General features: G+C 37.2%; 2 protein-coding genes and 1 pseudogene across 8 annotated transcripts in view; 1 reads left to right on the forward strand and 2 right to left on the reverse strand.

Annotated features, from left to right (window-relative positions):
• VMP1 (vacuole membrane protein 1) overlaps window positions 1–27,462 on the forward strand; it is a 134,434-nt gene that overhangs the window by 58,916 nt on the left and 48,056 nt on the right. For 4 of the 7 annotated variants that reach the window (XR_014821294.1, XR_014821293.1, XM_084985037.1 and 1 more), the window contains one exon: window positions 8,764–8,895. The exons of 2 other annotated variants lie outside the window; for them this stretch is intronic. Coding sequence is in view for 2 of the 5 variants with exons in the window: in XM_084985037.1 (XP_084841163.1) it covers window positions 8,764–8,895 (132 nt within the window). In the remaining 3 variants the exon portion in view is untranslated. Of the gene's footprint in view, window positions 1–8,763; window positions 9,101–12,221; window positions 13,953–27,462 lie in introns of those variants that run through there. One more of the 7 variants, XR_014821295.1, reaches the window with a different exon arrangement.
• The window catches only part of TUBD1 (tubulin delta 1), a 140,806-nt gene that overhangs the window by 20,195 nt on the left and 93,149 nt on the right, over window positions 1–27,462 (reverse strand). The window lies entirely within an intron of this gene.
• Window positions 20,984–22,021, reverse strand: LOC146398208 (small ribosomal subunit protein eS1-like; annotated as a pseudogene).

Consider the following 27,462-nt stretch of genomic DNA (forward strand, 5'->3'; position numbering starts at 1 on the left):
TCCTGGTAACTTTTTTCTGTAACAGTTTTTTATAAAATAAAAAAGTGTGGAATAGTTCACTTAAAATTCTTAATTAAAATGAGCATGAATACCATGCCCACAGAAGAGGCAGAGTTTGCAGACATATTTAATGTTATCAATTATGTTGTGTTTTAAAAGAATTAAAAGGGAAATGCCATACATTGAATTTGTTGAATATGAAAGACAGGAAAAATTGTCATGTTTCCTGTTACTCTTTTATAAATACTGGAAACACATTCATTGTACTAGTTGCATATGTTTTATAAATTTCATCATATTAATCTTTTGAAGAAAAGCTATTAATAAAATAACTGAATACTTAGAACATACTAGAAAGTATGTATATAGACTTCCATTTTCTGTTTCTCTTTGTTCTTTCGAAAATGATTTATGTGGCTGGATTTACTCTAATGCCAACAAAGAAAGTTTTTCATCCCATCTGGCACTAATAACTACCTCTTCCAAATTCTCATAGTGCAAATTGTCTGAAGCTCTCATTTGGCTGAGGTAGTGGCTTACCTCCCCAAATAAATTTTAAGCTCCTCAAAAAAATTCAGACTGTACCTTAACTTTTATTACCCTAATGGCAATCAGCATTAGGCTCTGCACATAGGATAAGAATGTCAGTAAGTACAGACTAATTGCCTGAATGTTTGTTTGCTTTTCGTATTGCCTTCTTTGAAACTGTCTTTTGTTATGTAAAAAATGTAGCACATTTTGTTTAAATTGGTTCCTATTGTTTTTGTCATTTACAAAGATAGTCCTTCCCACAAAGGGTACTGAGAAAATTGAATATACACATGCAAAAGAGAGAGGGTGGACCCTTACATTACACCATTCGTAAAAATTAACTCAAAATTTATTGAAGACCTGAACTTAACAGCTAAAATTATTAAACACTTAGGAGAAAATACAGACAAATCTGAATGATGATTTGGCAATTGTTTCTTAAATATGACATCAAAGGCAGAAGCAACAAAAGAAGAAAAATAGATAAAGTGAACTTTGCTAAAATTAAAACTTCTGTACATCAAAGGACATACTAGCAAAAGAATGAAAAGACAATCCACAAAAGGGAAAAAATGTTTATAAATCATATATCAGATAAGGGTTTATTTAATATTTAGGATATTTAAGGAACTGCAAATCAATAACAAGACATACAGCCCAATTGAAAAATAGGCAGGAGTTCCCATCATGGGTCAGTGGAAATGAATCTGACTGGTACTCATGAGGATGCAGGTTCGAGCCCTGGCCTTGCTAAGTGGATTGGGGATCCGGCATTGCCGTGGGCTGTGGTGTAGGTTGCAGACTTGGCTTGGATCCCAAGTTGCGGTGGTTGTGGCGTAGGCCAGCAGCTGTAGCTCTCATTAGACTTCTAGCCTGGGAACCTCCATATGCCATGGGTGTGGCCCTAAAAAGCAAACAAACAAACAAAGAAAAAAAAAAGATGGCTAGTTTTTTGGGGTTTTTTTTGTTTTTTTGTTTTTTTTTGTCTTTTTGCCATTTCTTGGGTTGCTCCCTCGGCATATGGAGGTTCCCAGGCTAGGGGTCGAATCGGCACTGTAGCTGCCAGCCTATGCCAGAGCCACGGCAATGCCAGATCCATAACCCACTGAGTGAGGCCAGGGATCGAACCCGCAACCTCATGGTTCCTAGTCAGATTCGTTGACCACTGAGCCACAATGGGAACTCCAGGGATTTTTTTTAAAAAGGAAAATAACAAGTGTTGGTGACAATGTGGAGAAATTGGAACCCTCATGGATTGATGGTGGAAATGTAAAGTGATTCAGCTGGAAAAGAGTTTGGTGATTTCTGAAAAATGTGAACATAGAATTATTATGTGAAGCTCCTCTAATTTCACTCCTTTCAAAAGAACTGAAAACTGGGACTCACATATAAGTGCAAAAACTTATACTTCACTGTTCAGCAGCATTATTCATATTATCAGAAAGGAGGAAACAACCCAAGTGTCCCTCAGTAGATAAGTGAATAAACTAATTGTAGTTTATACACATAATAGAATATTATTCAGCCAAAAAAAAAAAAAAAAAGGAATGAGGTTCTTATACATGCTATAGTATAGATGAACTTTGAAAACATTACAGTAAAGGAAATAAACCAGGCATAGAAAGGCAGATATTGTATGATTCCATTTATGTGAACTAGCTAGACAATTCAAATTCATAGAGACAAAAAAGTAGTTTTGAGGGTACCAGGGTTGTGAGGAATGAGAAGTTAATGCTTAATGGGTACAGAGTTTCCATTGGGGTAAAGATATTGGAAATATAATGATGATGGTTGTACAACATTGTGAATACAATTAATGCCACTAAATTTTACATGTAAAAATGGTTGACTGGGGAGTTCCCATTATGGCTTAGCGGTTTAAAAATCCAACTAGTATCCATGAAGATGTGGGTTCCATCCCTGGCCTTACTCAGTGAGTTAAGGATCCCGTGCTACCGCAAGCTGCAGTGTAGGTTGCAGATGCAGCTCGGATCTGTCTGTGGCTCTGGTGTATGGGATACATTCATAAAAAATCCATACTACTTAAAAAAAAGAGAGTTCCCTGTGGCACAGTGGGTTGAGGATCCAGCATTGCTGCTACGGTGGCTGGGGTCCCTGCTGTGGCACAGTTTCGATCCCTGGCCTGGAAACTTCCACTTGCTACTGGCATGGCTTAAAAAAAAAAAAAAAAAAAAAAAAAAAAAAAGTCAGTACTACTGAGGTTGAGAAACCTTGATTTTAGAGCCTATGTGCCTTCATTCTTATCTTTTACGCTCTTATAAAATTGATTCCATTTGTGTTCACATCCATTTTTCCCCCCAAGGAAATGTCTTGCTTGATTAAAAACCGATGTTATTTTAAATTTTTTTACTGAATTTGTACTTTGCAACATAAAGTATCTTTATAGACTTCACTATCATTATATGGTGAATTGGTAAAATCATTAAAATATATAGTACTTCCAGTTATAAGACAAAGATCAGGGTCAATCTCAGTTTCAACTTGTTCATATAAGTCTTTGAAGCCCCGTAAAAAGCGTTGTTGGTGGTCTTGATCAGTAGGTTACTTTTAAGTGCACAATCTGTTGGCATTAAGTACATTTTCAGTGTTGTCACCATCACCAGTATCTACTTCTAGAACTTTTTTTGTCATCCCCAAACAGAAACTCTGTATCCATTGAACTATAACTCCTCATTCCCTCCTCATCCCAGCCCCCAGTAACTTCTGTACTTTGTGCCTCTATGAATTTGCCTATTCTGCATAGCCCATATAAATGGAATCATACAATATTCTGTCCATCTGTGTCTGGCTTATTTCACCCAGCATAATGTTTTCAGATTTCATCCATGTTTTAGCATGTATCAGAACTTCATTCCTTCTTAAAGCCATTTTAAAACTGACGTTAAGGGAAACTGGAAGCACATTTTCTCTTTTTTTGTTTTGCAGAACAACCTGATACTTTTACTGGAATTGGTATAATTGTTTTTTAAACATTTCTGTAAGAGCCCTGAGTTTCTCAATGTTTCCAAGTAACCCCCCCCCACTTCTTTAAACCTCTGTTTCATGTTTGTAGTTGGAATACTTAATAGAAAAATGATTTTGTTTTTAAAAATTATTATTAAGACACTGATTATACCATACTACCATAATTTCTGAGTAGTCAGCATACACGAATTTCTACTCTCCAGATTTTTACCATTAAAGGTATGATTCCTAACATAGAAAAGCAAGATGGGAGTTCCCATCGTGGCTCAGTGGTTAATGAATCTCACTAGGAACCATGAGGTAGCGGGTTCAGTCCCTGGCCTTGCTCAGTGGGTAAAAGATCCGGTGTTGCCGTGAGCTGTGGTGTAAGTCACAGACACGGCTCTGATCTGGTGTTGCCGTGGCTGTGGCGTAGACCAGTGGCTACAGCTCTGATTAGACCCCAAGCCTGGGAACCTCCATATGCTGTGGGTGCAGCCCTAGAAAAGACAAAAAAAAAAAAAAAAAAGAAAAGAAAAGCAAGATGCTGGTGATTTACTTGTGAATCCACTTGACAAAACTTTGTAAGGCACAGAAATTCAGGACTTTTCTCCTCCCCAAAATCTTTGAATAAAACTGACACTCCAGAAAGATCCAAGAGTTTCTCTTTTTGTTTTGTATATTTTAGGCGTATCAAACTCTTTTCCAATCCAAGAAGCAAGGACTTCAGGGTAGTAAATTGATATGCCATAGATAGTTTTTAGAAGAGCTTTTTGAATTATTGCTTGACTAAATGCCACTTATCTTTCTTTTGCAGTAAGGAAGCCAATCATTTCTTCCCCTTCATTAAACTTAACCCAACAGTTTTTAGTATTCTGCAGTTTAGTGGGGTTTTTTAATGTTGATTTTGCAAGAATTATAAAATCATTTTGTAAGAATTATGAAATTACGGGACTTCAATATCTAATTTGAAGTAACTGCCTAAATAAACTTCTGTGTCTAGAATATAATGTGCTTTGAGGGACCTTTCTGGATGACTAGATTTCCTTTTTATTTATGTGCATAAAAAAATAGAATACTAGCTCATGATCACCATTCTCGTTCTTTGCTAATATGGGAAAACATGAACAGAATTAAATTAAAATATAACAATGATCAGCTAAGTCTTAAGTTATGTAGCTCTTGATTTCATTTCAGTGCGTTATTACTTCCTTTTTAACTTTAAGGGAACTTGTCATGAGTTTGAATCATATGATTGCTTTTAGAACTATTGAACATTTGACTTAACAGGTTTTAAGAGAAGTTCATATTTTGAAGAAAATGTTGCAATTAACTTTTCTTCCTATTTTTTGTCATGAAAAAATTTTTTTTGATGCAGGGAATTATATAGGTAATTCAGTGTATTATCACCCAGCTTCAGCTAAAGTTAACTCCTGGGGAGTTCCCGTCGTGGCGCAGTGGTTAACGAATCCGACTAGGAACCATGAGGTTGCGGGTTCGGTCCCTGCCCTTGCTCAGTGGGTTAAGGATCTGGTGTTGCCGTGAGCTGTGGTGTAGGTTGCAGACATGGCTCAGATCCCGCATTGCTGTGGCTCTGGTGTAGGCCGGTGGCTCCAGCTCTGATTCGACCCCTAGCCTGGGAACCTCCATATGCCGTGGGAGCGGCCCAAGAAATAGCTAAAAAGACAAAATAAATAAATACATAAAGTTAACTCCTGGGTGTTACTTATTGTTTTATCTAGACCCCTCCTCACTCTGCTAACAATTATTTTGAAGCATATCCCAGATAACATATCATATTTCCTCTGAAAATATATCAAACATAGGACATAAAAAACATTGTCACGGAGTTCCCGTCGTGGCGCAGTGGTTAACGAATCTGACTAGGAACCATGAGGTTGCGGGTTCGGTCCCTGCCCTTGCTCAGTGGGTTAAGGATCCGGCGTTGCCGTGAGCTGTGGTGTAGGTTGCAGACGCGGCTTGGATCCCGCGTTGCTGTGGCTCTGGCGTAGGCCAGTGGCTACAGCTCCGATTGGACCCCTAGCCTGGGAACCTCCATATGCCGTGGGAGCGGCCCAAGAAATGGCAAAAAAAAAAAAGACAAAACATTGTCACACCTGAGAAAATTTAGGAATAGTCTCTTCAAATCAGTTACCCAGTAAGTGTTTAAATTTTTCTGATTATGTTTATGTCTTTGTTTTTCTTTTCAAATGTATTTGTTGATGAAACTGGATTATTTGCCAAATACAGTTTTCCACAGTCTGAATTTTACTGGTTGTATTACTGATTGTGAATTAATAGCTGGATTAAGAGGCTTGAAAAATATTTTTTTTGACAAGAATACACTTTATAGTCTTGTGTATTTCTGTCATAAAGTACAATAATGTCTGGTTGTCTTTATGATATTAGCACCACTTTTATATATAAGTCCATTATTTTATTACAATTTATAAAATACGGGCATTCCAGTTACATCATTTTTTTTAGTTATTGACTAGAATAATTCCATAAAGAGAAATTTCTCCTTATTACAATTTGGTTATGCTGAGATATCTTCCATATAGATAAGACAGGATAAATAATTTATTATTTTATTTTATTTATCAATTTTTTAAATAATTGGTTGGATCTCTAAATCCTCCAAAAGTGACTAACGTTAACTTTTCTTGTTTACCAAAATATAACTTTTGTTTTATTTCTGTATCTTTCTGTGTGTATGTGTATGTGTATGTCTCTCTCCTCTCTCCTGTTTGTTCTTTAAATATAGTCTTAATTCTTTTGGCACTTAAGTATGTTCTTTTCAGAACTCTTGGTTCTCATGTGGATAATATAGTTACACTTGGAGATTGTTGATTTCACACATTGTGATTGCAAAATGTTTGAATTTGATAAATGTTCCTTGAGGCTTCTTGACGTGGCATTTACAGGCAGAGCCGTAGGACAGAGCAAACAGAAAAGTTGCTTCTGAAAACTACCAAACCTTTTTCATTCATTCTGAGTCAGGGCAGGGAAGGATGGATCAAAGTTAAGAATTTTCCTGGAGCTCCTGCTGTGGTGCAGTAGGTTAATGATCCAGCGTTGTCTCTCTGGCAGCTCAGATTCGATCCCAAGCCCTGTGCTGTGGGTTAAGAATCCATCATTGCCACAGCTATGGCATAGATCATAGCTGCAGATCCAATATCAATCCCTGGTCTGGGAACTTATGGCACGGGTACAGCCAGGGGGAGAAAAGGGAATTTTCCTGGAGATTGTAGGCCTCATCTATTCTGTATTTAGACCATTTAATTCCAAATTGAGTTCCTGATTCTTTTACTTTTGTTTTCATCCTTATATCCTAAGTTGATTGGGAAAAAAAAAAAACAAAAAACAACAACAACGAAAAAAACCTCTTCAAAAGCAAGAATCCACGAAGTGACTGAAACATGAGTCATTCAATGTCCTGAGAAAATCAGCATTTCTTCTGTGGTGAAAATTTCCAGTTTATGAGTTCCCATCGTGGCTTAGCAGTCACAAACCTGGCTAGTATCCATGAAGATGCAGGTTCTATTCCTGGCCTTACTCAGTGCATTAAGGATCTGGCATTGCCACGAGCTGTGGTGTAGGTCACAGGGGTGGCTCAGATCTGGCGTTGCCATCAGAATGGCTTTGGCCAGCAGCTGCAGCTCCTATTTGACCTCTAGCATGGGAACTTCTACATGCTGCAGGTGCAGCCCTATAAAGCACCCCCTCAAAAAAAAAGTTTCTCCATTCTTAATGTTGAGATTTCAAGGGGCACCCTGACTACAATTTGTTAAAAGCTTTAACTGCACACACAAAAAGTTGTATTAGGATTAACGCAACATTTTCAAATATTTGAAAAAAAAAATATATATATATACACACACATATGTATACATATATGAAAAATCTAAAAAATAAAACAAATGACTGATTATAACAAAACAGAAACAGAATTTCAGATACAGAGAACAAACTAGTGGTTACCAGTGAGAAGAGAGAAGGGGAAAGGAGGGAGCAAGATAGCCATAGGTGATTAAGGGGTACAAAACACTATGCATAAAGTCAACATAAGCTAAAAGAATATACTTACAGCACAGGGAAAACAGCCAGTATTTTATAGTAACTTTAAATGGAGTACAATCTATAAAAATTTTGAGAAGTTCCCATCATAGCTCAGTGGTTAACGAATCCGACTAGGAACCATGAGGTTGCGGGTTCGGTCCCTGGCCTTGCTCAGTGGGTTAAAGATCCGGTGTTGCCATGAGCTGTGGTGTAGGTCGCAGACACGGCTCAGATCCTGTGTTGCTGTGGCTCTGGCGTAGGCTGGTGGCTACAGCTCTGATTTGACCCCTAGCCTGGGAACCTCCATATGCCGCGGGAGCAGCCCAAGAAATGGCAAAAAGACAAAAATTAAAAAATTAAAAATAAAAAAAATATATAAAAATTTTGAATCACTGTTTTACACCTGAAACTAATACAATATTGTAAATCAACTACTATGTAAAAAGAACTTGTAACATTTCACAAGTATAGAAAACCATGTGCTATTTCTAAAATTAACAAAATGAAAAGAGATGTAGAGGTTCCCACTGTTACTCAGTGGTAAAAGAACACAAGTAGTTCCTGAGGACGTAGGTTTGATCCCCTGGCCTTGCTCAGTGGGTTAAGGATCCAGTGTTGCTGTGAGCTGCTGTGTAGGTCACAGATACGGCTCAGATCTGGCGTTGCTGTAGCTGTGGTGTAGGCCAACAGCTGCAGCTCTAATTCGACCCCTAGCCTGGGAACCTCCATATGCCATGGGTGTGGCCCTAAATTGGAAAAAAAAAAAAGAGAAATGTAAAAAAAAAAATAACAGAGGGAGTTCCCTGGTGATTCAGCAGGTTAAGAATTCAGCATTGTCACTTCTATGGCTCTGGTTACTGCTGAAGTGCAAGTTCCATCCTTGGCCTGGGAACTTCCACATGCTGTGGGTACAGCCAAAAAAGTAATAACAGAGGATATAAGTAGAGATACTAGAGAACTAACATTAATTTAGTGTCCATAATGTACCAGAGATTGTCTAAAAGTTTTATGTCATCTGGCTTGTCATTGTCATTATTAGAGTCAGGATTCAGACTTATGTCCTCCCAATTATATAGTATATCCTTTCCTCCCTAATACATGCATATTGACATGCTTTTGGTGATACTGAAAAATTTAGATTTGATCTGCTTAGCCTTACTGTATTGGGAAGAGAATTTCATGTAAGTATTTTGATTTTTCACATAGGGTATCGGTACAGCAATCGGAGAGCTGCCTCCATATTTCATGGCCAGGGCAGCTCGCCTCTCAGGTGCTGAACCAGATGATGAAGAATATCAGGAATTTGAAGAGATGTTGGAACATGCACAGGCTGCACAAGTAAGATCAGTGGGGAGGAAAATTGAATAATTATCTCCTAAAGAGGTTATGATTAAGGTAAAAATTTTAGTAGTTACTCTGAAGAAGAAAACTGCCAATGTAAAATAAAATCATCCATGGTTTGGTATAAAATATTTAGAAAACCTGAAATATAGGAGTTCCCGTTGTGGTGCAGTGGTTAATGAATCCAACTGGGGACCATGGGGCTGCGGGTTTGATCCCTGGCCTTGCTCAGTGGGTTAAGGATCTGGCGTTGCCATGAGCTGTGGTGTAGGTCTCAGATTCAGCTCAGATCCTGCATTGCTGTGGCTCTGGGGTAGGCTGGTGGCTACAGCTCCGATTCGACCCCTACCCTGGGAATTCCATATGTCGTGGGAAGCGGCACTAGAAAAGGCAAAAAGACAAAGAAAAAAAAAAAAGAAAATCTGAAATATAAAACGATTATACTCATGAGTTCCCACTGTGGCTCAGTGGGTTAAGGATCTGGTGTTGTCTCTGCAGTTGTACATGTTTGACCCCTGGCCAGCGCCGTGGATTAAGGATCACAGCTTTGTGAACTCCCTATATCAACCTGTATCTTAATGTTATAAAATAGATGTTTTTTCTTCATAGGAAAATTCCTAAGAACATTATTGACTGATTGAGACTCCATTACGAATAACAATAGAAGTCAACACAGACATAAATAAAAAGGATATAGGAATTCCCGTCTGGCACAGCAGAAACTAATCTGACTAGGAACCATGAGGTTGTGGGTTCGATCCCTGGCCTCGCTCAGTGGTGTTGCCATGAGCTGTGGTGTAGGTCGCAGATGAGGCTTGGATCTGGTGTTGCTGTGGCTCTGGCATAGGCCGGCAGCTGTAGCTCCGATTGGATCCCTAGCCTGGGAATCTCCATATGCCGTGGGAGCGGCCCTCAAAAGACAAAAAAGACAACAACAAAAAGGATATAAAAGAGAGATTTTTGAAAGTTTGTGTATAAAATACATCTCTCTCCCCAGATTTGATCATTAACCAATGAAATATTTTTAAAAATTGTCTTATTTGATACATCTCTAAGTGTATTTTCCTGCATAAATATGTATAGGTTTTTTTTTTTTTTTTTTTTTTTTTTTGGAGGAATGGGTTCATGGTTTTCAGTGGAATCTGAGACCCAAAACCCACCCTGGAGAGGAATAAAAACATTTTTTTTAAGGACAGGTGGACTTTTTAAAATAGCATTATTATCCTTAGAAATCAACTAAGGATAGTGTTTTTAATTGAAAACAAAACTTTCAAATATGAATGATGTAGAATAGCCTAATATAAAACAAATGAATCAAAGAGCTATGGCCATCTGCTCTGCATGGAAAGAGGAAAGTTGTTGTCATATCTGCTTTGTATTAACCAAATATTTTGACACTTTTGTTCACATCATGATGTTTATATTAATGCTAATAATAATTACTAATAATACTTTTAAATTATTTTAATGCTTTTTAAGATCCAGTATCTAGTTTGGGCCTAATGTTAACTCTGAGGTAGTATGAAAAGGTACTGTTCTTCTAATTTTATAGAAAACTGTGGATCTAGACACTGATAATTTTACATGCTTAGAACTAGAGCTGGAACCAGAACTGAGAATGCCAGCATCACTGGTAAATTCCATTTACTGAAACAATGTCTATCTAGTTGTTTGGGTATCCCCATTTGTGATAACTGATACCTCTGTTATTTGTGGCACTAATTAATGCATCCATATGACATATCAGAACCTTTTTTCATCTATATAAAATCAGCAAGTTGAAGTCAAATTGGCTTTTTTTGTTTTTTGCTTTTTGCTTTTTTTGTTTTTAGGGCCACACCTGAGGCATATGGAGGTTCCCAGGCTAAGGGCTGAATCAGACCTATAGCCACTGGTATACACCACACCTCCCAGCTATCCCGGATCCTTAACCTACTGAGCAAGGCCAGGGATCGAACCTGTGTCCTCATGGATACTAGTCAGATTTGTTTCTGATGAGCCACAACGAAAACTCCGAAGTCAAATCAGTTTAAGATGACACACAGGAGTTCCCGTCGTGGCGCAGTTGTTAACGAATCCAACTAGGAACCATGAGGTTGCGGGTTCAGTCCCTGCCCTTGCTCAGTGGGTTAACGATCCGGCGTTGCCGTGAGCTGTGGTGTAGGTTGCAGACGCGGCTCGGATCCCGCGTTGCTGTGGCTCTGGTGTAGGCCGGTGGCTACAGCTCCGATTCAACCCCTAGCCTGGGAACCTCCATATGCCGCGGGAGCGGCCCAAGAAATAGCAACAACAACAACAACAACAACAACAAAAAAGAGAGACAAAAGACAAAAGACAAAAAAAAAAAAAAAAAAAGATGACACACAGCTTTAAATTTTTATGCTGGAGTTCCCATTGTGGCGCAGTGGAAACAAATTGGACTAGGAACCATGAGGTTACGGGTTCGATCCCTGGCCTCGCTCAGTGGGTTAAGGATCTGGCGTTGCCATGAGCTGTGGTGTAGGTCACAGACACGGCTCAGATCCGACACTGCTGTGGCTCTGGTGTAGGCTGGCAGCTATAGCTCCAATTAGACCCCTAGCCTGGGAACCTCCTTATGCCTCCGGGGTGGCCCTAAAAAGCAAAAAAAAAAAAAAACAAAACAAAAAAGCCACATAAATTTCTAAGCTATGGCTGGATACCAAACAGGTATAAGTATTGTTCTCTGTTAAGCCAACTAATGTACTATGATTATTCTCTATTTTTAAAAGTTTGTTTGTTTTGGAATTAGTATTTTTTTCATTTGCATAGTTTCCTCAATCTCTTCTCTCCTTCTACCAACTCTGTTAAACACTTCTCAGCATCACTTCTCACATAGTAATACATTTAAATTAATTTCAGTTCTTTTTTTTTCTTGACATCATCACTCTGGATGCCCCCATGTTCCCACTCCAGTCTATATTTGATGTTTTCTTGGCCCTCTACATGGTTGCTTCTCTCTTGATTTGGATCCCTTATCTTCCTCTTTCTTGATTTAATTCTTTACTTTAGTTGAACATATTTTGCAGTAGTTTCCTGAGGAAGGATAAGCAGAAGGAAAATTCTTAAAATGCTGTATTCTTCATTCACACATAATTATATGAATATAGGATTCTAAGTTGAAATTTTTTTTTTTTGTCTTTTGTCTTTTTAGTGCCGCACCCACAGCATATGGAGGTTCCCAGGCTAGGGGGTGAATTGGAGCTATAGCTTACGCCACAGCCACAGCAACGCCAGATCTGAGCCTCGTCTGTGACCTACACCACAGCTCACAGCAGTGCTGGATCCTTAACCCACTGAGCAAGGCCAGGGATTGAACCCAAGTCTTCATGAATCTTAGTCGGGTTCATTAACCACTGAGCCACAACAGGAGCTCCAAAGGTGAAATCGTTTTTTAGCTTAGAATTTGAACAGCATTTCTCAATCGTCTTCAGGCTTCTGTTATTGATAGTGATACATCTAATGCCACGCTGAGTACCTCTTTCTAGGTAGTCTTTTTAGTTTAATTTTTTCTTTAGAAGCTTTTAGATTCATTATCTGAGGTCTGAGTCTTTTTAAAATTTATTCTTCTATGTACTCAGGAAACTTCTCAACCTAGAGTTCACTAGTTTTAGGACACATTCTTGTATTTTTTTTCTATGTTAATTTACTCTCTTTGGTCTGTACTCTTCCTTTCTGGAATTATCATTATTTTGATATTGGGACTCTGGCATCTATCATATTAATTTTGGGGGGGTTCATTTTTCCTCCTAATATTTATCTCATTTTACTTTGTATGCGATTTCCCCAACTGTATCTTCTAAATCTAATATTAAAATTTTTTTCCACTGCCATATATTTATTTTTAAAAGCATTTTGTATTATACTTCCAAAAAATGGCTTCTTTTTGAAGGTATTTAGTTTCTTCAAGTTTTCAATACTCTAGGCATTTTTTCCCTTTGCTTGTTCTGTTTCCTGTTGCAAGCTTTCCTCAAGGCCTGGTGATCCTTGTTCGTCTATTTATATATAAGAATAAGAATAAGGCACATAAAAGCTAACTGGAAACTATGTGAGTGGGCAAGGTATAGGAGTGGCAGGACACCTGGTTTATTGGCACCTCTGTATATCAGTTCCTATGCAGCTTTCTTTTTTTTTTTCTTTTTTTTTTTTTAGGTTTTTGGGTGTTGTTTGTTTGTTTAGGGCTGCACCTGAGGCACTTGGAGGTTCCCAGGTTAGGGGTCTAATCAGAACTGTAGCCACTGGCCTACACCACAACCACAGCAATGCCAGATCTGAGCCGTGTCTTTGACCTATACCATAGCTCACAGCAATGCCAGATCCTTAATGCACTGAGCGAGGCCAGGGATCGAACTTGCATCCTCATGGATGCTAGTCAGATTTGTTTCCTCTGAGCCATGACGGGAACTCCTTTTTTCTTTTTTCTTTTTTCCTATGCATCTTTCTTTGGGGATAGTTCAGTTTCTCTAGTGATGGATCCTCCAGTTTCTTGCCTAGGGAATATAAACCTTGCTGCTGACATTCTAAAGCTAAGCTGTGGCAGGCAGGGTAGAGATCTTCATTTACTGAGCAGACTTTCACTTAACCCACCTTGTGGTAAGTCTGTGGATGCCCACACAAACACGTCCTGAGCCCAGGACTTTCGCTTTACTTGTCTAGAGACTATACTTGATGTCTTCTTTGGGAGAAAGTTTAACTAAGGGAGAAGTGCTAAGTACTTCTTATACAGCCTCCTTGTTTTCAGCCCTACTGCAGTTTCTTCTGCAGTTCTGCTAAAGATCCTTTTTGGAATTTTGTAGTATACATCACTTTGCTTCTCTTCCATATCTTCTACTGCAGACTCTCAGGTATAATCTTTTTTTCCATATGCCCCTGTCTTCATTTATTAATGCTCGTTTCATCAAGGACAAGTTTGTGTTTCTATTTTCTATATTTGGGGGATCATTATTAAGATAAGGGGTGTTCCAGTTATCTCTTGCTGAGTGATAAAGCACCCTGGTATTTAGTGATACAAACAGTTCGTATTGCTCACAGATGTGCAATTTGGGCAGAATGGCTTGACTGTAAATTGTTGGATCTACTTCCAAGATGATTTACTTACATGACTGATAAGTTGATTCTGGCTGTGGGTTTGGAGTTCACTTGGACTGTTGACTTGGAACCTCAAGTTACTCTTCTTGGGCCTTCTTGAGTTTCCTCATGTCATGACACCTAAGTTCTAAGAACAAGTGTTCTGAAAGAACCTTGCTGGAAACTGCAAGGTTTCTTGTGACATAACCTCAGAAATCCCACCCACTTTGCAACAGTGTGTTAGCCAAGTGGGTCACTAAACCAGCCCATATTCAGAGAGGGGAATTAGATCCACCTCTCAATGAAAGGAGTAAGCAAAAATTTGCAACCATCTTTAATCTGCCACAGGGGCAAAGGTCTTATTTGGTCATTTTGAAGTGGAAAACTTATTATAATAGCATTTTTAATAAAACAGAACACTGACAAACTATAATTTCTCTAGGAGAGGGAATGAGATGGTAATTGATCTTGAAATCATAGAATGTGAGAAATTATTGAAAAGAATTTAGACATGTTTCCTTGAAAAGGGGAAATGATGAGCCTCTCATATACACAAAAGTTATCTCTCCTGTGGTAAGAGGATATACTCATGCTGAGAAATTACAGAGGCAATCTTTGTCTTAGAATCAACGAGTAAGGTTTCTGAGGCCCACATTGGCTCAGTAGTTTTTAAAAACAAAACAAAACATCAACTTTAATTGTGTACAAATGGAATTGCTGTTTCAAAAAAGAACAAGTGGAGTTCCCATAGTGGCTCAGCAGAAATGAATCTGACTAGTATCCATGAGGACGCAGGTTCGATCCCTGGCCTCGCTCAGTGGGTTAAGGATCCGGCATTGCCTGTGGTGTAGGCCAGCAGCTACTGCTCTGATTTGACCCCTAGTCTGGAAATCTTCATATGCTGTGGGTGCAGCCCTAAAAAGACCGAAAAAAAAAAAAAAACAAGGAACAAGTGCCTTGTCTCCCTCTATGTTATATCTTTCCTGGGTCTATGCGTAGCAGCATAGCATGTTCTGCATTGAGTAGAACATTAACTAGATGATTTATTTCATTCTTCCTAATTTTTTGATTCTTAGATTATAAATAGCATATTCTGTAAGTTTATTACCATCTAAAAGCTCAATTTCTGGAAAGTTCCCTGGTTGCTTAGTGGGTAAGGACTCGGCATTGTCATTGCTGCGGCTTGGGTTCAGTCCCTGGCCTAGTAACTTCTTCATACCAGGGGTGCAGCCACAAAAAAGCTCACCAAAAACCCAGGTCTTATAGAATTTGCTGAAGTAAATTATGCTTCATTTTATATATATATAATTTGAGCCCTTGAAGACTTTTGCTTCTTAAAGACTCTTAGTCTTTTTTTTTAATGGCCACACCCATTGCATATGGAAGTTCCCAGGCCAGCGATTGAATTTGAGCAGCAGCTGCAACCTATGCTGCAGTTGCAGCAGTGCCAAATGCTTTAACCCACTGTGCCAAGCCAGGAATCAAACCCGTGCCTCTGCATCGACCCAAGCAGCTGCAGTCAGATTCTCAACCCACTGCACCAAAGCGGGAACTCCTGAAGACTCTTAGTCTTTATATACCATTAGGGTAGTAATCTCTTTTGTTTATCTCTTACAGCCCTGATTATTTTAGTTACTTTTTGAGTGGATCGTCTCTAATTCTACTTTGTTTTGAGTTATGGAAACCATACTGCACATGGTACTTCTGATGATCATGAAGTTTGGCTGTTTTTATCCTATAAAGTCAATAATCCCATTACTGTTTTAGGATAAACTATACATTTCTTATTCCTTAATTTCATAATTGCCTATATTTTAAAAAATCAAATAAGGGAGTTCCTGCTGTGGCACAGTGGGTTAATGATCCAGCTTGTCTGTCTGGAGGCACTGGTTTAATCCCCAGTCTGGCATAGTGGATTAAGAATCCAGTGGAGTTCCTGTGGAGTTCCTGTCGTGGTGCGGTGGAAATGAATCTGATTAGGAACCATGAGGTTGCAGGTTTGATCCCTGGCCTTGATCAGTAGGTTAAGGATCTGGTGTTGCCGTGAGTTGTGGTGCAGATCGCAGAGGCAGCTTGAATCCCGAGTTGCTGTGGCTGTGGTGTAGGCCCGAAGCTGTAGCTCTTATTCGACCCCTAGCCTGGGAGCCTCCATAGGCCGAAAGTGTGGCCCTAAAAAGAAAAAAAAAAAAAAAAGGATCCAGTGTTGCTGCAGCTGTAATGTAGGTTATAGCTTAGCTATGGCTCAGATTTGATCCTTGGCCTGGAAACTTCCATATGCCATGGGTGAGGCCAACAAAAGAAAGAAAAAAGAAATCAAGGAGGTCCCTGGTGGTGCATTAGGTTAAGGATCTGGCTTTGTCACTGCTGTGGCTTAGGTCACAGCTGTGGCACAAGTTCAGTCCCTGTCCCTGTATGCCATAGGCATGGCTGAAGAAAAAAAAATCCAGTAAGGAAAATGTACACTTCTGTTTCATGTTCTTTAGTCAGAAATTCTATACTCTTTATGAACATTTTAAAGTTTTTACCCCAAATTACAATTATAGGTACTTCAGTTGATTATACAAACTAGAAAATAATAAGTAAAATAATGCAATAAAAGAGTAACTCCACTGGGAACTATGTCTAGTCATTTATGATGGAGCATGATACTGTGAGAAAAAAGAATGTATACATGTATGTGTAACTGGGTCATCACGCTGTACAGCAGAAAATTGACGGAACACTGTAAACCAGCTGTAATGGAAAAAAATAAAAATCATTATATTAAAAAAAATAAATCAAGTAAAAAAAAAAAAAAGAGTAACTCATCCCTAACAACTTTGTCATCTTCCGTATTAATTTTTCTTCTAAGGTCAATAAAAATCTAGGTATAAGTCACTCGCCTCTGTATTACCATGAAGTAGAAAATATTTTCCCTGATTTGAATAGGAAACACAGGATTCACAGCCAGTGAATCTCAAGAGCCAACACCCAATCCAGTTTTCCGACTTTTGAGATTAGTGCTTTGCTTATACAACATAGCAACATTTTCATCCAGGTTAATGCAACATAAAATGAAGAACTGATTCAATTGTTTTCTTTCTGCTATATTTGATTTGATTCTTTTTCTTTCTTCATTGCATTTCAGTCTCCATCAGTTTTGTGGGTTATTACAGGTTTCAGTGTATGTAGGTATATTTATCCCATATGTAACTTTCCCCCCAGATTTAGACAAGGAATTATAGGAGGTTTTTAACTTTTATTTATTATGCAGGTAGAGATAGAATAGCTGGGAAGGGTGCTTTTGCCAGTTTTCCACATTTTAAATTAGCTGAGAGAGTATTATTGTTGTAGTTCACTAGTCAGAGAAGAGTTATTTGCAAAATAAGTTTGGTAAATATAAGGTTTTTGTTTTTGTTTGTTCTTGCTTAACACTGTATGGAGTATTACTTTATCCAAGGAAGATACCGCAGCTATTTTGATACACTTTTGTGACACATTCTTGGTTTTTTTTCATTTTCACCAGGCAAATAAACTTGCAATAGTTTAGGAGGCTTTTTTTTTTTTATAATTTTTGTATTAGGAAGATTTTTTAATATTTCTAAATAAGTGATATTATGAACATTCTTTATGTTTTTAGTAACAAATTTGTCTCAGGCTATTTGCTTCTGTTATTTTTTCCAGGTTTGCATATTTTCAAATTACACTAATGTTTATAGATTGAAATATTCCAGAAGTATTAAAAGTAAAAGTAATTGACTATAATAAAATTTTTTAATGTAATAATTGCCATATCCTAGACTGTCTTCTTTGTATGTATACCTTTTTTTTTATAAAAACTAAAATTATTCCATATATATTGGTTTTAAGATCCTTTTTCACATACTATATCATAAACATTTGATAGTAACTAATCTCTAAAATTGTGTTATTACAAAGTGATTGCATACAGCTCATTGTAGAAATTGATAAGTATTGGTATACTTAAAAAAAATCCCTTCATCCTTCAGTCTTTTTTTCTGTAAATATTTGTGAGCAAATAATGTTCTATTTAATATTTTGTGACTTGTTTTGAATATAAAAACATATTGTAAACATTTTTCGGTGTCATCAAATACTTTCCACATCTTTTTTTTTTAGCAATTTTCTTTCTGACTACAAAGTATGTTTATTGTAGAAAATGTTTAAACTACAGAAAAGAAAAAAACCTTTTGTCTCACTGGTTCGTTTACCCATTTTTTTATACTTAATGTATTTTTCATTTCTTTTTGATTGACCTTTTTAAGGAGATTCTTTTTGTCTTATGCTGCCAGTATTTTTTCTATATTGTTTATTGTGTATTTTATTCTTTTACTTTTTTGGATGAAGAAGTTTATCTTTTTTCTTTATTACAGTATCTTAGATGTTTCCTTTTGGAATTATGCCTAAAATTATCTTCCTGAGCCCCATAGATATTCAGCTATATTTTCTTTTAGTATTTTTATGGTTTTATTCTTTTACCTTTAAATCTTATATCTATTAAAATATTTTTACCTATCATATAATGTAGGATTCTAAGTTTCTCTTTTTCAGGTCATTAGCTGTTTGTGTATTGTTCCAACACTATTTTCCCAGTGATTTTAATGTCTTCTCATAGGTTTTACTGTTATAAATTGAATAATGTATTTTTGTAAATAGTCATTAACGGTATGTAAAAAGAGATTAGGTTTTTATTCGGTAAGCTATAAGTTTCCTAACATCCTTTTAGTTGTATCTTATCAATTGTGAGTTAAACGTTTTTATAGTAATAGTTTCATACAGATCCAAAAGTTAATCTTAACTTTTTGGTGCTTGAATTTCCTCATAGATACATTTATTTTGTAAAATGACCAATTTGACAGGAGCAGTAAAATATTAAACAATTGGATCAAGTGGAGCTAAAACATCAAATTAAGTAAAATGAAATGAGATGGGAAATGTGTTTTTTATTCTTCAAGGTAAAGCTCTTTGGTAGAATGAGTTTATCAGCAGGAAGAGTAAAAAAAAAATCCTTGGCTCTCATTGCTTTGCCATGTGCTCTCCAACTAGGTTAAAGGGTGTGTATGCTTTTACTAGGAAGTTGTTACTAGGTAACAATTTTAAAACTTTTGCTTAAATTCTAGTTTTCACCTATAGTTGGATTTTGTTCTATAGGTCTTTGGGGGGGCGCAAAGATTATTAATGCATTTATCTGAATTCTGATTTCTTACAGTACCAACTCTATTTTTGTGACCACAGTGTTGAGATTAGGCAGTGTTTTTCCACTAAGCTAACTTCCTTTTGCTCTTGGCTTCCTATCATGTTTTTACTAGATGTCTGTGGGAGGTAGACATGAATGAATGTAGCTTCCTATGACCTTGAGCACTTCTAGCATGATTTATAAAAGTTAGGTCTAGATGACTGTTACGTGCTTTGTGGACTATTTCATGCAAGTTATAATTATTCTTTCTTTTTTTTTAAATCTTTTTAGGGCCAAGGGTGCAACATATAGAAGTTCCCAGGCTAGGGGTGGAATCAGAGCTGTAACTGCCAGCCTACATCACAGCCACAGCAATGTGGGATCCAAGCTGCATCTGCTACCTTCATCTCAGCCCACGGCAATGTCAGATCCTTAGCCCATTGAGCCAGGCCAGGGATGGAACCTGCGTTCTCATGTGTACTAGTCATATTCATTACCATTGAGCCACAACGCAATTCCCATACCTATTCTTTTTATGATCCTAATATCTTTTTATTATCCTTTGTTCCTAATGTCTGCTAATGATATCACCATCCTTCACTTGGAGTCAAAATCTAAGTTAACCGATTCCCTCTGTCCCTCATAAGCAGTCATTCTTCAAGACTTGTTGATTTCACTTCCACAGTATCTTCATATTCATTTTCTCTTTTCCCTCCTCACTGCTGGTTCATGCCTTTATGACCTCTTCCCTGTACATTTCTAGTGACTTCTTCATATGTCTCCTCTTTACTAGTCTTTTTTTCCCAATCTCTTTCTGCACAGAGCAACAAAAACAACTTTCTGAAAAATATCTCTAGTCATGGAACTCTCCTGCTCAAAATCTTCCCAATCCCTGGAAATTGTCTCTGGCTGTGTCTTCCTTGTGTCATGTATTGAATTCTACCTCCTTTTAAAAATATTTGAGGGAGTTCCCATTCTGGCACAGCAGAAACGAATCCGACTAGGAACCATGAGGTTGCAGGTTCAATCCCTGGACTTGCTCAGTGGGTTAAGGATCTGGCATTGCCATGAGCTGTGGTGTAGGTCTCGGATCTGGCGTTATTGTGGCTCTGGTGTAGGCTGGCAGCTACAGCTCCGATTTAACCCCTAGCCTGGGAACCTCTATATGCCATGGGTGCAGCCCTAAAAAAATTAAAAGCAAAAAAATATATGTGGGGGGGGGAGTGGACTTTTCTCATCTCTCCCAGGAGTTTAAAAACTCCTTGAGAAGAAGCTACAAAAATGGCCTGCATGGTCTTACACATAACTACTCATGTGTTAGATACTTTGAAGGAACTAGTAAGAAATTTCAGTTGAGAGAAGATGTGCCATTACATGATACATGTTCACTTAACATTCAGTCTTTATTTATTTAATTTTTTTTTTTGGGCCACATCCATGATATATGGACGTTCCCTGGCCAAGAATCAAACCCGTTCCATAGCAGCACCCCAAGCTGCTGAAGTGACAATGACGGATTCTTAACCTGTTGTGTGCCACAAGAGAACCCCCAGTCTTTTTTTTTTTTTTTTTAAGCTGCCCTGGAGGTTTATGGGGTTCCAGGGCCAGGGTTCAGATCTGAGCTGCAGTTGCAACCTATGCTGCAGCTGCAGCAATGCTGGATCCTTTAATCCACTGTGCCAGGCAGGATCTAACCTGCATCCTGGCACTGCAGAGACTCTACTGATCTCATTGAGCCATATAGGGAACTTCATCTCAGTCTTTTTTTTTTTTAACATTATAAATAAGATTTTTTTTCTTTGTCACCATTTATAAGTCTGAATTTTAAACAGATTTTTGGACTTGTGGCTCATATCCCTCAGCTTGTTCAATTTCAGGACATCTTATCACTAGTAGCTTTTCCGGAACTACTACCTTAACCGTGAAACATGAGTTTTCCCATTTCAGACTTGGGACTCAGCACTTTTACTTTTTTAACAGAGACGTCTGAGAGCAGATAAATAGTTTGGCAATCGTTTTCTTTTGTCTTTTCAAATGTTGTCTGGAATCAGTTTATTGACAACTTCTGTCAAGTCATTTGTGTGTTTCTAATGGGTTATGATTTCCATCATCTTATGGATTTGGCAGATCTGTTGGTGCTAAATAGCTGGTCTTCCGAATCTGATTGTTATGTTTTTTTGGTAAAACCAACACAGAATAGACGAAGCTAATAACCACCACTAGTCTTGATATTAACATGAGCTTCAGGAGTTCCCGTTGTGGCGCAGTGGTTAACGAATCCGACTAGAAACCATGAGGTTGCGGGTTCGGTCCCTGCCCTTGCTCAGTGGGTTAACGATCCGGCGTTGCCGTGACCTGTGGTGTAGGTTGCAAACACGGTTCGGATCCTGTGTTGCTGTGGCTCTGGCGTAGGCCGGTGGCTACAGCTCTGATTGGACCCCTAACCTGGGAACCTCCATATGCCGCAGCAGCGGCCCAAGAAATAGCAAAAAAAAGACCAAAAAAAAAATGAGCTTCAGTCGTGGCTGCCATTTTTTTGACCACAGAGCACATTTTGTCACAGGTAAGATCCATGTCATGGAAATTAATCAGGCAGTTTTTGCCTGTACATCCTTAGTAATTAGCTCAAATTTTCTAAATGCAGCTTCATCATTCTGCAGATAAGCAAAACTCACTTCAAAAACATGACCTTTGAGGCCATCAAATGCAATCTTGGTTCCTGGAGTTCTCGTGACTAGTTTTTCCAACATTTTTTATATTGAACATGACTGGTGTTTTCACATCATACCAGTCTTTCTAAGGCTCAACCACTTTCCTCTAGGTTCCCTTTTTGCTGCCTTTCATAAAATGCTTGTTCTTGCAGACTGAGCATGTTGCTCCTCAGCCAAAAGAAAATATTCAGTCTACTCCACTGCAAAATAAAATACAAAATACAGTGAACACAGAAATCATCTTACATAAAAAGACTGAACTGTATTGCATCTTTGAGTTTAATAATCACCTGATTGTAAAGCGCTGAAAGCAAGGGTTGGAGATAATACAGAAGACATCAAGTTAAATGACTTAAAATTTTTAATTCATATTAAGTAAAAAAAATGTAAAGTTCTATATGTTAGGAAAAAATTAAGGTTATTGTGGTGACTTGTATATTCTGCAAGGTGCATAACCAAAGAAAAAGAATTAAAGGCATCAGGAATAAAAGAGTTTGAAAAATAATGTGTTGTTTGATGTGTCCTAAAAGATTAGGGTAGCCAGTATTATTGAAATAATGGGGAATGGGAGCATGGGGGTGTTGTAGTATTTTTGTGTTTAAAACTTACACAATAGAGTAGGAATGTTGTACGTATTTACTTAGAAGAATATGGTTTGAATAAGTTTGCTTTCCTAAACAACATCTGTCCAAGTGACCTAGCTACTTGGATTCTTTTTCACAAAATATCAGGTTGCTCTCTGTATGAATGAAATTTACTGTTTATTATTATTCCTGTCAATATAGAAAATTGAGAATTAAGTTAGAAATAAGAAATTTTAATTTCTTAAAACTTCATCTTTTAAAAGAATACAGTATTTTCCTCCATATTTATAGTGGTTAGCTTGTCTTTCTCTTGGATATAATTCATGAGTCTGTGCATCATCTTAGATTAAGTAGTTCCTCAAAGGCTTAGTTTCTGGATTTAATCTTAAGGGAGCATTTCTAAGCTTATGTTTAGGACTGCAGTATTTAAATTAATTAATACTTGGCTACTTAGTCTGGCTTAATGAAACTAAGTCCCCAAATTAAGTTAAATACTCATTTTACTAGTTTGTATTAAATATATTTAATGTAGTTTTTTGAATACTGAGTAGTATCTTTTTTAAATTGAAGTACAGTTCATTTACAGTGTTTGAGATGTATAGCGAAGTGATTCAGTTTTTTATATCTGTAACTTTGTATGTTCTTTTTCATATTCTTTTCTATTATAGGTTATTATAAGATATTAATATAGTGTAATTCTTATTCTTATGGCCAGTGCATTTTCTTTTCATGCAGAATAGATTACCCCGTGAACATCCTCCCAGGGTGATAATCGAAGATGTTTTCTTTTTTTACATTCTTCTGATTATGGTAGAATATATATTTGATCGTTTGAGTTTAGAGACAATGGGAAAGCATTTAATAATGGTTATTTATATACTCCTGAAAGTGCTTGAACATTCCTTTGATTCTTTTCTTTATCAAGGACATTTTCCTACGAAGTTATGTGTAGTTACGCCCATCATGTCAGTGCCTGCTGGTTTTCACCCCTGTGAAGTATCTGTTCTTTTATATACAGAGATTTATGAAAGAATTCATGGTGTGGATGATCAGAAACCCAACAGGACTTATTTTCATATAATTTAGTGCCAGTTGAACACTCCGGGTGTCAGTTGTTGCTGGGACCTGTTTTTGACTCTGTTGAACCTTTACTGGCTGTGGTTTGTCTGGCCATCACATGACTTCTCTGAAAATTCCCCCTCCCCTTCATTTCCAGTAAACTGTTTGAGTAGGAGTGAGTCAGAGTGAAACCAGCTTCCCTGTAACCACAGGGCTTGTTAAAGAATTTGTCAACGTGGACTCTAGAGGGTTTGCATTAAGCTTTGCAGTAACTGCTATGGTTTGTGTTGCGTCAGGAGTTCCACCGAAAACCTTCCTGCTCTCAAGCCCTCATGCTTGTTTGTGAAGGGTTAAACAGATAAATTACCATAATGAACCTTAGACACACATGTAAAACACATTCCTTTATCATTTAAAGGCCATGTCAAAGCTTCCAAGGTTAACTGTAGTTTCTCTTTTCAAAATCAACCAACCACACCCTACAACTTCGGGTTTTTGAAAAGGCAGGCCTGCTAGATCTTCTTTCAGAGCTGGCTCGTGATTTTACCACAAAGTACCATCAGGATTAAGCAATTTTAAGTGGTCTCTTTTGAAGGATTCTGTTGCAGGATATTGCGACTACTAACACAGTTAGCTTTGGTACACAAAGGTCACTACTTGCATTTGGTTCACCAAGAAAAGGTAGCACTTAAAATACTCCTGTAGTTGGAGATTTATGGCGGAATTCTTAATGCCTCATTTTATTTGCTTTCTCAGGAAGGTTTTACTTTATTTTGAACCTTCTCTTGCCACTCCACTCCCAGACTTTTAATCTCTCTTCATTTTCTGACCCTTCTCTGTTTCTTTAACCCATTCTCATAATAGTATTAACTAAGTGAACAAGAAAGAGAGTTGCAATTTGATGTAAGCTGCTGGAAGAACGGCCACTGAAAAGCTTGTCTGCTCATTGTGTTTTTACCCAGTTCCTTTCTGTATTTAACCATGTCATCTCAGCCAGACATTTATTTTTTAAATAGATTTGATGAATACATTTAAATTCAACCTCATAAAAATCATTTTTATTTTGCCTACCTTTTTTGTGTGAGGTAAATTAATTTAGGGAAAAGAACATGGCAGAAAATTTTGAGCTAGTTACCCCTCACAGGAACAAATACCACAGAATAGTGGAAGTTTAAACTTGTTTATGTTCTAGCAATGCTCACTAACTTTCAGTGATCAAATTAAAATACAAAAGAAGTATTTGTCTTGATGAAGAAGTGATTCTGATTGAAATTAGATGATTTAAAAATGAAAATAAGAGGTTAATACAATCATTTACAAGGCAGAATAACCAATAAATTAAGATTTTTGTTGTTAATTTGCTTTAGATATTAGAGAAAAATAGAGTTTTGTTTTATGTCTGCTTTGTTCTTTTCATCTGCACACCTGTTTACTGATATGAGGGGGAAATAGGGAATGGACAAGCATTGGGTTACCTTTGTTAAACTAATTTAAAGATTCTTTTTTTCAGGTTTATGTTTCAAACACCTTTTGTAAAATGCCTTGAGAAAGGCCCTTTTCATTGAAACTTGGACCTGTTATATGCTGTGCTTTTTTGCTCATGAGTTTGCAAATCTGTAACACACTTAAATACAAACCCACCCTCTGTTGTAACTGCTGAATGCTTCTGGGGGTCCTGGCCTCAGATCAGAGTTAATGCAAGATGGGCAGCAGAATAACTATTATGCTCATTTCCTATTACAAAAGGTGTTTTTGTTCCTAATTAGTCAAGGTTTTTGATTTGTCATAATAGATCTGTAGTTCTCTCTTGCTGAGTATTTAAGGAAATTTTTCTGGGTAGAATGTTCTTCCAATTTTCCTGTCTTGGGCTTTACAATGTAATAAGATGACCTTGTCCTGCTTCTAAATTTTTTTAGAGATACCAGGAAGTGGGCATGATAATTAATCCAATGCTCCCCTCAAAAGCTGGTGTGTACTGTAGATTTCTTTGTCCCCCTTTCCCTGATAGAGTTCTGCATCAATTAACTTACCAAAACGTGTAAAAATTCTTGAGGTAAAGACTCAGTAAGTTCATAGCCTTATTATTTAAAGCTTCGCTTCCATTTGTTTTAAATTTGCCTCTTTCATGTTACAAAGGGTGCCACCACCATTCTGGGTATTATAAGGTTTTTTTAAAACACTTCCCCTTTCCTCTTTTCATAACTTTATAGATTTTAGTGGGTTACCATTTTAACCTTTCTAGAGAAAATAATTATTCACTGTTTTTAACAGTGATTTTTATTTTTTTCCATTATAGTTGGTTTATAGTGTTCTGTCAATTTTCTACTGTACAGCAAAGTGACCCAGTCATAAACACACGCATATATAGATATATATATGTATGTATATATTCCCTTTCTCACATTATCCTCCATCATGCTCCATCACAAGGGACTAGGTGTAGTTCCCAGTGCTATACAGCAGGATCTCATTGTTTATCCATTCCTCATTTACTTTTTATATCTAATAGCTCCCAAACTCTTTGGTCACTCATTTTAGACCCCCTTCCCCCCCATGGGTCTTTATCTAATTCTTTTTTATTTTTTCTAACATGAAGTTTTCAGAACTGTACATGATTTCCCAGGGACAACTATATTACTATACTTTTCTTAAAAAGTGTACTATACTTTTTTTTTTTTTTTTTTCTGATTTCTTCAACTACAGTCCTGTTTGGCAATGCATTTTGCTGATGTTTCCAATAAAGTGTTTTACCTTAATAAACTGTTTGCTTGGGAGACCACTCTCAGTTCCCTTTCCTTTGTTCCTGACTTAAAACTTTTATAACCCACCATTTTATGTTTCAATGATTTTTCCCTAAATGTTTTATCTTATTGTTGTCTACTTTGAAATTCATCTGCCACTTACCTGTTTTTTCTGTCTCTTTCAAGTATTTACATAATCCTTAAGTTTATGGTCATCAGTTTGTCTCTTCCTACTTCAAAATTTTAATTTCAGCTGTAGCTTTGGATCATAAACTTTGTGCCTTTTTCCAGGACCATTTATAAACTTGTTAATAAGTGGGATGATGGGTTCTACCATAGGGAAGAATCCCACTATTTACATTTTTCATCGTAGAGACAATCCCATTTATCATTATTCTTTGTTTTCAGTCTCTTAAGTTTCCTGTCTCTGACAGTTTTGTAAATTCTATACTGACCTAGTTTTCATAGCTTTGCGTGTTTAAGTTCATCTTGGTCATTTTTCCTTTTTCTTTTTTTGTTTTGTTTTGTTTTGTTCACACACTGGTGTTATTGCTCTTTACATACACAGTAGATTGTCATATGCTTTTTAAAAAAATTCCTTTTTGAATCTGGAAATAAGTTCTTCATTAGTTACTTGTAACCAAAATACAGTCAATTATAAAATGCTGAAAATGAAAGGTAGGATTTTTTTTTTCCCATAGCATCAGCTAAGATTTGGTAAATAGCCTTTCTGATGAGACATGAGGAGACCATATGAGGAAATACTGGCTTCAGACAGGGAAAAGAGAGAGAAGAGAAGCAATATGCACTACTTGTATAATGTGTCATTTCTAATAAATCTTGCATACTCAGACATTTTCCCTGAGTGTTTGGAGCACTGTTGTTCTTGCATTGCACAGTTCAATGTTATTTCAGATAGAGGCCAGACAGGCACTCATAGGAGTGGATGCCTGCCTGTCTGCCTTCCTAAGAATTAACATGAGGTTTTTTTTTTGGTTTTTTTTGTTTTTTTCCAACAAAAATCTAAGCAGGGATAGAGAGAGGAAAAGGAGGCAGCAGATATTGGCCAGTTTGGTTTTTTTTTTTTTTTTTTTTTTTTGCTGGTAACTTGGAGTCTGAAAGGGAGGAAAAGCTCTGTGTACTTATCTGAAACTTCCAAAAATACTTGTCTGCTTTTTCTGTGAAAATGTTAACGAATGCTGATGGTC

This window comes from Sus scrofa, chromosome 12 (genome assembly GCF_054392235.1).
Source record: "Sus scrofa isolate SSC_HxYL_T2T_F1_AM1 chromosome 12, Sscrofa_HxYL_maternal_Yorkshire_Landrace_v2.0, whole genome shotgun sequence".
In the NCBI taxonomy this organism is placed as follows: Eukaryota; Metazoa; Chordata; class Mammalia; order Artiodactyla; family Suidae; genus Sus; species Sus scrofa.